Raw genomic sequence first — 12,366 nt, 5'->3', positions numbered from 1 at the left:
CCAACAAGGGAGAAAAAGGAGATAGTGCACTACCTTTTGGAAACGACAAATTCCACGACTTTATTCTTTTTATAGCGGTGCCGTGGGACGGAAATTCTAGTTGCACAGCGTTCTTTGGTGACGATACGACTCTTTGTTTCTAAGGGTATGTGTACACACAAACTTAAAAATGTCTGAAAATACAAGCTGTTTTCAGAGAAAACCGCCTCTGATTTTCAGGTGTTTTTGAAGCTGAAAATTAAGCTTTTAATTTTGAGCTTCTTTTGAGGCAGTTTTCATAGTGTTCAATGCAAAATCGGCTCCCAAAAAACGCCTCAAGAAGTGACATGCCCTTCTTTTTACGCTCCGTTTTTTAAAACCCCGGCGTAAAAAGATGCCCTGTATTAACAAAATGATGTTTTTCCCATTTGATTTCAATGGGCAGATGTTTGTAGGCGTTCAGCTTCCGTTTTTTTTTTTTTTTCAGGCGTTTTTCGAAACTTAAACGCCCCGAAATATGCCTGAAGACACTGCGTGTGAACATATCCCAATTGTGCAAAAAAACGCTGTGGCCAGTTGTTGGCTCGTAGTCCATGGGGAAAAATCAAATGCACCGTAAACATGGCGTGATTTTTTTTTTAGGTGGCGCTATTTTTTAATACATTTTTTTCAAACTTACACAAAGATGTTTTCAGGTTTTTTTCCCCCATACATTGCGGGATTTTTCTCCTATAGACCTCCTAGAGGTTTTTTTTTTTTTTTTGTCCTCCTCAAGAAAAAAAATGCAAATCTCAATGTGTTTCCTTTTTTTATGGCATATTTTTTGTTGGCGATACTTTGCATTACATGATCTTTTAATCACATAATTTGCACTGTTTAAAGACAACAAAATAAGCCTAAAGTTATAAAACTCCTGGTCGGGTTCCCTTGGGTCAGATATGCTGCGTAAAAACTGTGCAGCGTATCCGACCTGGAACCCGCAGCACCTTCCGTATGAAAAACCACATTAAATTGTAGTGTGGTTTTTCAGGTGGAATTTCCGCTGCGGAAAGCAGCTCTTAAAAAAACAAAAAACACATCGATACCTCCTCCCTCTTCTCTGCGCATAGTCCAGCCTCCTACGATGACGTTGCAGGCCACGTTTCACAGGCTGCAGTGGTCACATGGGATGAAACGTCATCCCAGGAGGCCGGACTGCAGGAAGGAGGAGAGCGTTCTGGGTAAGTATGATTTATTTTATTTTTTTCCGGAGTTTCGATTTTTGCGACGTAAAGCCTCAAAAGTCGCAACACTTGGCTTTCTGTTGCAGGTTTTGCATCCCCATTGAATTCAATGAGGAAAACCCGCAACAAAAAAATCAACAAAAGCGCAGCATAAATTGACATGCTGCAGAATTAAATTCCGTACCGCAGGTCAATTTATTAACGTTTATGCTGCTCTTTTTTTTTTCCGCTGCATGGGCATGAGATTTTCAAAATCTCATCCACTTTTCTGCTACTGTAAATGCTGCGGAATTTTTGGGCCCAAAAAAATGCAACACATAAAGTGTTGTGAAGGAAGCCTAAAAGATATATAACCAGTTAAAAGCTCACATCAACTTTCTTGACAAGTTTACCAAGACTAACTAAAGTGTAGATGTTACCCTTTTTCCAACCTGTGGAATATCTGGTAGCCACTGAACCACGCTAGGTGGATCTAGCATAGTTCATGGACCCTTTCTTGTCACAGAAAATAGGTAGAAAACTTAAAAGGCACTCACCCTGGCATAATTTCATTATTATATGTTCCCCATTAGCGACCTGGTTACTGGGATTGTCCAGTTCATATTCATAGTTCATTATACAGCCAGTGTTAAGGGAACTGTGAGATCTCTTTGAGATGACCACCCAAAATTGCATTGAAAGTGGTCTTCTAGGGGAGCTGGTCTTATCAATGAAGATAGGCAGTGTGTATAGTATGTGGTGGAACTGAAAATCTGTCACTGGAAAGCTGATTTGGACAGGGAGTGGTCTTCTTAAAGAGGTGGTCTTCCGCAGAGGGCTTACTGTATATAATATTTAGCTCCGATGCTTGATGCAAAATCCATTATTACATTTTTGCTGATTTTGCTCATGTTTAACTTTCCTGGCTTTTCTGAAATGGAAGTTAAAGAGGCTCTGTCACCAGATTTTGCAACCCCTATCTGCTATTGCAGCAGATAGGCGCTGCAATGTAGATTACAGTAACATTTTTATTTTTAAAAAACAAGCATTTTTGGCCAAGTTATGACCATTTTCGTATTTATGCAAATGAGGCTTGCAAAAGTACAACTGGGCGTGTTGAAAAGTAAAAGTCCAAGTGGGCGTGTATTATGTGCGTACATCGGGGCGTGTTTACTACTTTTACTAGCTGGGCGTTGTGTATAGAAGTATCATCCACTTCTCTTCACAACGCCCAGCTTCTGGCAGTGCAGACACAGCCGTGTTCTCCAGAGATCACGCTGTGACGTCACTCACAGGTCCTGCATCGTGTCGGACCAGCGAGGACACATCGGCACCAGAGGCTACAGATGATTCTGCAGCAGCATCAGCGTTTGCAGGTAAGTCGATGTAGCTACTTACCTGCAAATGCTGATGCTGCTGCAGAATCAACTGTAGCCTCTGGTGCCGACACGATGCAGGACCTGTGAGTGACGTCACAGATCTGCACTGCCAGAAGCTGGGCGTTCTGAAGAGAAGTGGATGATACTTCTCATCAGAACGCCCAGCTAGTAAAAGTAGTAAACACGCCCCGATGTACGCACATAATACACGCCCAGTTGTACTTTTACTTTTCAACACGCCCAGTTGTACTTTTGCAAGCCTCATTTGCATAAATACGAAAATGGTCATAACTTGGCCAAAAATGCTTGTTTTTTAAAAATAAAAACGTTACTGTAATCTACATTGCAGCGCCTATCTGCTGCAATAGCAGATAGGGGTTGCAAAATCTGGTGACCGAGCCTCTTTAAACTTGTGTGTACTCTACACCGCGTTCCAAATTATTATGCAAGTGTTATTTTTCGCTGATTTTCCTAAATAGTCGATGCAAATGACAGTCAGTATAATCTTCAAGCCATCAACCGTTGGAGTATAGTGCGAATTTTATTGAACAAATCTAATGATAACAGATTTTTTTTTTTTAGAAGTAAAAAACTCAAAATGCACTGTTTCAAATTATTATGCACAACAGAGATCAAAACATTTTAAAGGTTGTAAAGAGAACTAAAATGGTAATTTGTTGAATTTGCAGCATCAGCAGGTCATAGTTACAGAAATCAAAAGCTATTTCAATAAAAAAAAACTTAACAGGCCAAGTTGCATGTTAACATAGGACCCCTTCTTTTTTTTTTTTTTTTAAATATCCTTTTTATTGTCAGTTTTCACATTTTCTTACAAACATTTCACGTAAGAGTTACATCATGAGTGCGCAGCACTCAACTGTCATGGGATTAACTTTTAAATTAAATTCAACATAACATATAAACACACCAACATAGAAACATGGCATAATTGTCGATCTTCAGATGGACCAAACAAACATGACTCCCCCAACTCCAACACCACCTAGATCATCAATGAGTTTCCCCTCATCCTTTCTCCCCCAGCTGGTTCACAGTTGCATCCTCCCTAAAACGCCTGCCAAGAGCTGCGTGCAGTACCACTTTGTGTACTGGAAAGGCCTAACAATTTCCGCTATTTCGGCTGCTGTGCACTGCGTTTCTATAAATACTTGTCACTTATCAAATAGCTTCTTGGTTCCCGTTTCCTTCCGCCTTTCCACCTCCACCCTCTCAAGAACCAATAACTGTTTCAGCCGTGACACAATCAATTCTAACCCCGGCGTGTCTGCCTCTAACCAGTGACTCAGGAGGCATCTCAAAGCTACCAGTAAAATCGTGTGCACCAACACGGGAGGTGATCTTACTCCTCGAGCACCCTCTTCCTCTGGCGGCCGCGCCTGATGGAATAGTAGCGCTTGAGGCGTCATTGGGAGATTCGTTTTCCAATGGTCCTTAATATAATTCTGTACCATCCCCCAAAATCGTTTCGTATGTACACCCCCCCACACTCCATGCCACAAATTCGTCAGTGGTGTATTGCACTTGGGACAACTTGTAATGCGATCAGGGAAAGATTGTGAGGGCAAGATATTAAAGCCATATATAGCTGCATGCATCAACTTGAAATAGGTTTCCCTCCAGCTCTCATTTATCACACTCTTCCGTACCGTCTCCCAACCCCCCAGTATGGTCTCTCCTATATCTGGATCCTGAGTCCACCGTTCCCAGCTTTTAAAACTAATCCTTAATTGCGGACGAACAAAACCCTCTCTCAATGCTCTATACATTCCTGAAATGGTTCGCCCGCCCAGTTGTTGGACCTATGACCTCATCCAGAGTGTGCGTAGTAGCTTCCTTACTCAAATCCCTGAGCCTGGAGGTACAAAATGTTCGTACCTGAAGTACTTGCAAAAAATTGACTCTATCTACTATGGGTCTGAGTTTAGCGGTGATTTCCTCCCCAGTTAACCACCTCTTTTCCTCTGTATGCATAAGATCATAACCCCTGACATTCGGAAAGTTCACACCCCCTTCTTGTTTACCCATCATGAACTTGGTGATTGCTATACGCGGCCTTTTTCCTGCCCATATAAATTTAGTGAATGAAGCCGTCAATTTCGAGACATCCACATGCTTCAATAAGAGAGGTAGCGTTTGAAAGGGGTATAGCAATCTAGGAAAACTAACCATCTTGATCAGATGGCATCTTCCCAAGAGGGACAACGGCAATTGGCCCCATCTAGTGAGTTCCGCTTGTATTTTAATTAACGGGGGATAATTTAAGCCATACAGAGTGTCTGGTACCCTCCCTATTTTGATACCCAGATAGGTAATGCAGTGTTCCACCGGTGATATCCCGCAACCCAAGGATTGCCAAAAGGTCTTTGGCAATGGCCTGCCCAACTCCAGCAGTTCGCTCTTAGCTATATTGACTTTGTATCCCGAGCATTGCCCAAATTCCTGCAAAAATTGAAAAACCTTCCCTAAATGCTCCTGAGGGTTGACATAAAAAGTATGACCTCATCAGCGAACAGGGCTAATTTCACTGCACAAGATCCCACTTGAATGCCTCTGAACATATCCGATTCCTCCAAGAATCTGGCCATAGGTTCCAGTGCTAGATTGAATAGCAGGGGCGACAAGGGGCAACCCTGTTGTGTTCCTTTATGTAATTGGAAGGGATCTGATAGGAACCCCGAGGAGTGAACACGTGCTTGCGGGCTATTGTAGACTCCCTTCAGGAAGACCCGGAAATCTCCCTGAATGTTCATTTTGTCTAGCACCATCCCCAGCCATTCCCATTGTATGTTATCAAAGGCTTTCTCTGCGTCTAGCGCTAAAAGTGCCGGCCTGGTACCTGGCTGGGGATCGTGCCTGACTGTTTCTAGCACCGTCAATACCTTGCGTAAATTTGTCACTGCAGCCCTGCCCTTTACAAAGCCTACCTGAGATTTTCCCACCAGTATGGGTAGATACATAGCCAGTCGATTGGCCAAAATTTTTGTGAGCAATTTCTGATCTTGATCTATCAGCGAGATGGGGCGGTACGACCCCGGGTCAAGAGGATTCTTCCCCTTCTTGGGTAACACCTTTATATGCGCTACCTTGGCCTCTGCTGGTAAAGCTCCCGTTCCTAGTAAAGTATTCTAGTATGCCACCAAGGTAGGGCTGATTTCTTCTCTGAGATTTGAAAAACTCCCCTGTGAATCCATCCGGACCCGGGGCCTTTCCGTTAGATAATGTTTTAATGGCGCTCCAAACTTCCTCTAGTGTAATCTCCGCGCTCAAATGACCATTCTGCTCCTGGGTGAGCCCTGGCAACTTCACCTTCTCCAAAAATTCCCTCCCTTTTTGGAGATCTATGGGTGTTTCTGAGTAAAGGGCTTGGTAATATTTACTTAATATGGTATTGATTTTTTTTGGGTCCGAGGTAGGAGTTCCGTTTGATTCTTTAAGTGTTGAAATATGTGCCGGTGTATACCTCCCCTTTGCTAACCGCGCTAATAATTTGCCCGCCTTATTGCCGAAACGCATTAAATCAGCATCAAATTGGGACCGGTAAATACTCTCTCTTTTGTCTAACCATTGATCAAACTGTCGCTTGGCTTCCTTCCATTCCTCCCCCAATAGCATTGATGGCGAGTGTAGGAATGCTGTGTACGCACGCCGCAATCTGTCGCTCGCTGCCTTGTATCCTTCGGTCGTCTTACGTTTTAAGATTAGACATATACTGCATGATTTTCCCTCTTATTACCGCCTTGGCTGTACGCCAATACAATGACGGTTCCGAGCGATGCGCTACATTATCCCCATCAAATTCCATCCACCACCCCTTAAGCTTCTGTGTAAAGCCCTCATCCTTTGCCAGAAAAGCGGGAAACCTCCAGATAAAATCCGTTCCTCTAGCTACTGTGTCAGCCAATGTAATGGTAACCGTAGCATGGTCCGAAATAACTAGATCTTCAATTGCCGCGTCACGTAAACGTCGCGCCATTGCGTCACTAACTAACAAATAATCAATACGCGACCATGACTGATGAACATGAGAGAAATGTGTATATTCCCGTGCATCTGGGTGTAAACTTCTCCACGCATCTATTAGGGCCGTGTGTCTTAAAAAGTCGGGCAAGATCCTATCTCTGCTTCTCTGCGAACTAGTCCCTGCGCTCCTATCCTCCTTTGAAGACCTTACAGTGTTAAGGTCTCCCCCTAAAATCAAAAACCTAGTGCGATCCTGCTGGAGTTGGGTTTCCAAGTGACCAAAAAAAACAGTGTTAACCGTATTTGTGCCATACACATTATAAATACTGATGGTTTCCCCTTCATGCTCCATCACTAGATGGATCCAACGGCCCTCGTCATCCCGCTCCTGGGACACCAGTGTAAACGCAAAGTTTTTATGTACCAGAATTATAACTCCCGCCTTACCCTCCCTTGCCGACGAGCCAAAAACCTGACCCACCCAGAACTTTTGCAAATACTTAAACTCCGGCTCGGTAAGGTGAGTTTCCTGCAATAGGGCCACATCAGGATGCAATCGTTTCATGTGCCTTAAAAGTTTGGTCCGTTTCTGTGGGGATCTCAGCCCTTTAACGTTCCAAAAAACTATTTTCATGTTATTGGACCGTATTTAAGATGAGCTAAAGTGCCTAAAAGTCGTGTGGAGTCCAGGGAGTCAGATCCGTCTTTTCCCAAGAGCCATGTACAAATATTAACATTAACATCATAACCAAACCCTGGCTTGTAAGCCAGAACCAACAAGGCCAACCATCCCTTACCTAACAAAATCATAAAATCACCTGCGGCAAGGGTTAGCAGTCCCTTAATACCCACTGGTGTATGTGACTTCACTTTTTTCTGTTATGCCAGAACGCGCCCCTCCCTCCCCCTCCCCCCCAGCCTGCCTATATGGCTCCTTCCATGAGGAAGTAACACCTGCCCTTGCCCCCTCAGTACCTCTTTGTCACCTGCGCACCCTTATGTACATTCCCTTATCATTACTTTAACAGCCTAGAGTCCGTTAGGATTGCATCCTCACATTTCCCTATGAACCTTGCTTCGCTTCAAGGCTTCCCTACCTCAGTGTCCCCTATCTCCTACCACAATTTCCCTCAGTCTGCCATTGTAACAGATAACACTAATCCCTTGCGTGGGGGAGGCATTGTATCACTCCCAGTCAATCCCGCCCACCAGGGACAATCTCAGATCCTGATCCAACTCCCTCACAAATATCTTGCAGTGAAAATGCAGGGAAATATCAGAATGCATATACTTCAACCTTGATAACATTGTAACATTGTAACAATAGGTCAACTATTGACCGGTACATAGTGCTGTATAAGACTGCAAAATATCCCCCTCAATAATTTTCAGATTATCTGTAAACTTATCTGTAGCTGGTCGGAATCTGCAATTGGTCTACAGCGTCCACAAAATCATCATCACAACAGCTTAAATAAAATAAGCCAAAAAGGACTTCGTCCGTCAATCAGGAGACGTGGATCGGGTACGGTCCCGTGTTCGCCTCTGCGGCTTCGGAGAGTCCCCTCTATTTCCGGCTCGACCCCCCCGGGATCTTCCAGGTGTGGGCATTAAGGCTTCTGCCCAGGTACGCTCCATATTTAGCCGGTTCCTTTTGTCTTCTCTTGACTTGCGCTGCGGACTATGTACTGGACTGTGACGCTCCTCTTGCTGTGATCTGTTCCCACAAAGCTCCGCAAGTGCGTCCTCCGCTTCCTGTGGAGTGGTGAAAACCTTATTCCGCCCGTTCTCTTGAAACACCCGCAGGATGGCTGGGTACTGCAGGCTAAAGCGTATTCTCGCTTGGAACAGCGCGGTGCAGATCTTGCTGAAAGCCCGCCTTCGTTTTGCAACCTCCGCCGAGAAATCCTCAAATAGTAGCACTTTCATGCCCATTATTTCCAAAGGACGCGATCTGCTTCGGAAAGCTTTCATGAGTGCCACCTTGTCATTGTAATCCAACAGTTTGAAGATCACTTGTCTGGGACGATGTGAATTGTGGTCAGCTGTTGCTGGGAGGTTTCTGGGGTCCGGCCCCACTCTATGCGCCCTCTCCACCCGGCATGGACGGGGGAGACCTAAGGCTTCCGGCAATGTCCTCTCACACACTCGTTGCAAATCAGCAGATATCACCGCTTCTTTCAGCCCCACCAGCCGCAGGTTGCTCCTCCTGGAGCGATTTTCCAGATCCTCCACCTTGTCCCCCAACTGCGTAGTAACAGACAGCACCCCTCTGAGTTTGGATTGCAGGCGTTCATTTTCATCCTCCAGCAGCGTCATACGCTGTTCTAACTCATCAGCTCTGATAGTGACTTGTGCCAGCTCCGCATGCACGCGGTTTAGAGAATCTTGCACCGTTTTTTCCAGCGCCTTTTGCAGGTCTGGCGCTATCTGTTTGGCTACTTCACGGGCCAGGGTTACATAGTCAATGGCTACTGGAAGAGCGGACAGTACATGCTCTGCCGGGCTTGAAAGCTGGGACTGATGGTGCTGCAGCTCATCTTCCTGTGTGTATAGCAGGGTCGCAGTGGCGGAAAGCGCCGCCATCTTACCTCCCTTTACCACGGCCGCGGCTGATTCCTACATGGCTGGCTTCTGCGCGCTTCTGAGGAGGTACCTCTCCATACAGGCACCACCGATGTTGCCGTGTGCAGGGCTGGTGACTTCCCCGCTGATTATCGTCGCCGTAGCGACTATTGCGAGCTTACAGGCTGGACGGGAGCGGGAGCTCAGCCACTCGCGTCCTGCATCCCCAGCGCCGGAACCGGAAGTCCGACAGAACCCCTTCTTTGATATCACCTTCACAATTCTTGCATTCATTGAATTTGTGAGTATTTGGACAGTTTCTGCTTGAATATCTTTGCAGGATGTCAGATTAGCCTCCCAGAGCTTCTGTTTTTTGATGTGAACTGCCTCCCACCCTCATAGATATTTTGCTTGAAGATGCTCCAAAGGTTCTCAATAGGGTTGAGGTCAGGGGAACATGGGGGCCACACCATGAGTTTCTCTCATTTTATGCCCATAGCAGTCAATGACACAGAGGTATTCTTTGCAGCATGAGATGGTGCATTGTCATGCATGAAGATAATTGTGCTACGGAAGGCACAGTTCTTCTTTTTTTTACCACGGAAGAAAGTGGTCAGTCATAAACTCTACGTACTTTGCAGAGGTCATTTTCACACCGTCAGGGACCCTAATGGGGCCTACTAGCTCTCTCCCCATGATTCCAGCCCAAAACATGACTCCGCCACCTCCTTGCTGACGTCGCAGCCTTGTTGGGACATGGTGGCCATTCACCAACCATCCACTACTCCATCCATCTGGACCATCCAGGGTTGCACGCCACTCATCAGTAAACAACACGGTTTGAAAATTAGTCTTAGTGTATTTCTGAGCCCACTGCAACCGTTTCTGCTTGTGAGCATTGTTTAGGGGTGGCCGAATAATAGCTTTATGCACACTTACAAACCTCTGGAGGATCCTACACCTTGAGGTTCGTGGGACTCCAGAAGCACCAGCAGCTTCAAATACTTGTTTGCTGCTTTACAATGGCATTTTAGCAGCTGCTCTCCTAATCCTATTAATTTGTCTGGCAGAAACCTTCCTCATTATGCCTTTATCTGAACGCACCCATCTGTGCTCTGAATCAGCCACAAATCTTTTCACAGTACGATGATCGCGCTTACGTTTTCTTGAAATATCCAATGTTTTCATAGCTTGTCCAAGGTATTGCACTATTTCACGCTTTTCGGCAGCAGAGAGATCCTTTTTCTTTCCCATATTGCTTGAAACCTGTGGCCTGCTTAATAATGTGGAACGTCCTTCTTAAGTAGTTTTCCTTTGATTGGGCACACCTGGAAAACTAATTATCACAGGTGTTTGAGATTGATTACAATGATCCAAAGAGCCCTAAGACACAATACCATCCATGAGTTTAATTGAAAAACTAATAATTAAATGTTTATGACACTTAAATCCAGTGTGCATAATAATTTGGAACACGTTGTATAACTTCAATTAAACATTTTTTTTGTTTTTTTTTCTAGGAGACTACATTTTAGAAGCAAAACCAAAAGAAATTTCTGAAGCACAGAGACTGAATTACGAGCAGGTAATGGCTTATATATATTTTCTGTATAATGTTTCCTTCTCAACCTGATCGATGGGGATTAGCCATAATTGTTGTTTAGAGTGGTTATTGCGAGCAACTTGGCTTCCCTCCATGCTCTTCTGTGTTATATCACCAATGTGTTCTGGTTCAACCACATCACATTTCTTTTCATATTATTATTTTATTAAAATCTTAAAAGAGTAACTGCACTTTCACAAACCTTTTGATATGTCATGCCTGTAGACCTATCAGACATTTTGATCGGTGAGGGTTCAAGTGCTGAGACCCCACCATAGCTGAAACTAAGGTGCAGAAGTGCTCAGCTGAGCGCTCTGCTCCTTTGACTATGATCCGCGCGCCTTGTTGGGGTGAAGAGGCGCTTACGTAGAACATATGAGCCCGTTTTCAGCCTAACCAGTAGCGGCAATAACAACTGAAGTTGCACAGCACTTAGTTGAGTGCTACTACACCTTCGTTTCAGCTATGGTGAAACTCTCAACACCTGAACCCCCACTGATCAAAACTTCTGATATGTCTCTAATTTGCAAAAGTACAGTTACTCTTCAATATCTTCTGATCAGATTGCAATATTTTCTTGAATTTCTAAAACAGTTTAGTTGGGTATGGTAGGTTTATGTATTAGTGTTTGTTACCTCAACTGAGTATCACAGGTGATTTTAGGACAAAATAGCATTTTCAACAGTAAGGCCCTGTTCACATCACATTTGGGTCATTGGGGTGTGCATTTTAAGTGTGCCGCCAAATGTATGCTAGTGATGTTTGCAACTATATACTCTATACAGTTGCATATGTCTACCATTGACTCCCACTGTAAAAAAAATATATATATCTTTTTTTTTTTTTTTTAAGTCTATGGGCATGGTGACATACAGTGAAGGAAATAAGTATTTGATCCCTTGCTGATTTTGTAAGTTTGCCCACTGTCAGACATGAACAGTCTAGAATTTTTAGGCTAGGTTAATTTTACCAGTGAGAGATAGATTATATAAAAAAAAAAAAAGAAAATCACTGTCAAAATTATATATATTTATTTGCATTGTGCACAGAGAAATAAGTATTTGATCCCTTTGGCAAACAAGACTTAATACTTGGTGGCTAAACCCTTGTTGGCAAGCACAGAAGTCAGACGTTTTTTGTAGTTGATGATGAGGTTTGCACACATGTTAGATGGGATTTTGGCCCACTCCTCTTTGCAGATCATCTGTAAATCATTAAGATTTCGAGGCTGTCGCTTGGCAACTCGGATCTTCAGCTGCCTCCATAAGTTTTCGATGGGATTAAGGTCTGGAGACTGGCTACGCCACTCCATGACCTTAATGTGCTTCTTTTTGAGCTACTCCTTTGTTGCCTTGGCTGTATGTTTCGGGTCATTGTCGTGCTGGAAGACCCAGCCACGAGCCATTTTTAATGTCCTGGTGGAGGGAAGGAGGTTGTCACTCAGGATTTGACGGTACATGGCTCCATCCATTCTCCCATTGATGCGGTGAAGTAGTCCTGTGCCCTTAGCAGAGAAACACCCCCAAAACATAATGTTTCCACCTCCATGCTTGACAGTGGGGACGGTGTTCTTTGGGTCATAGGCAGCATTTCTCTTCCTCCAAACACGGCGAGTTGAGTTAATGCCAAAGAGCTCAATTTTAGTCTCCTCTGACCA

General features: G+C 44.3%; 1 protein-coding gene across 1 annotated transcript in view; it reads left to right on the top strand.

The window, feature by feature from the left end:
- Positions 1-12,366, top strand: part of MINDY2 (MINDY lysine 48 deubiquitinase 2) — a 62,768-nt gene that overhangs the window by 18,285 nt on the left and 32,117 nt on the right. Inside the window, exon 3 of the mRNA XM_075857940.1 lies at positions 10,627-10,691. Within this exon, the coding sequence (XP_075714055.1) occupies positions 10,627-10,691 (65 nt within the window). The remainder of the gene's footprint in view (positions 1-10,626; positions 10,692-12,366) is intronic.

Source organism: Rhinoderma darwinii, chromosome 3 (assembly GCF_050947455.1).
Source record: "Rhinoderma darwinii isolate aRhiDar2 chromosome 3, aRhiDar2.hap1, whole genome shotgun sequence".
In the NCBI taxonomy this organism is placed as follows: domain Eukaryota; kingdom Metazoa; phylum Chordata; class Amphibia; order Anura; family Rhinodermatidae; genus Rhinoderma; species Rhinoderma darwinii.
This window is presented reverse-complemented; position numbering and strand designations above follow the sequence as displayed.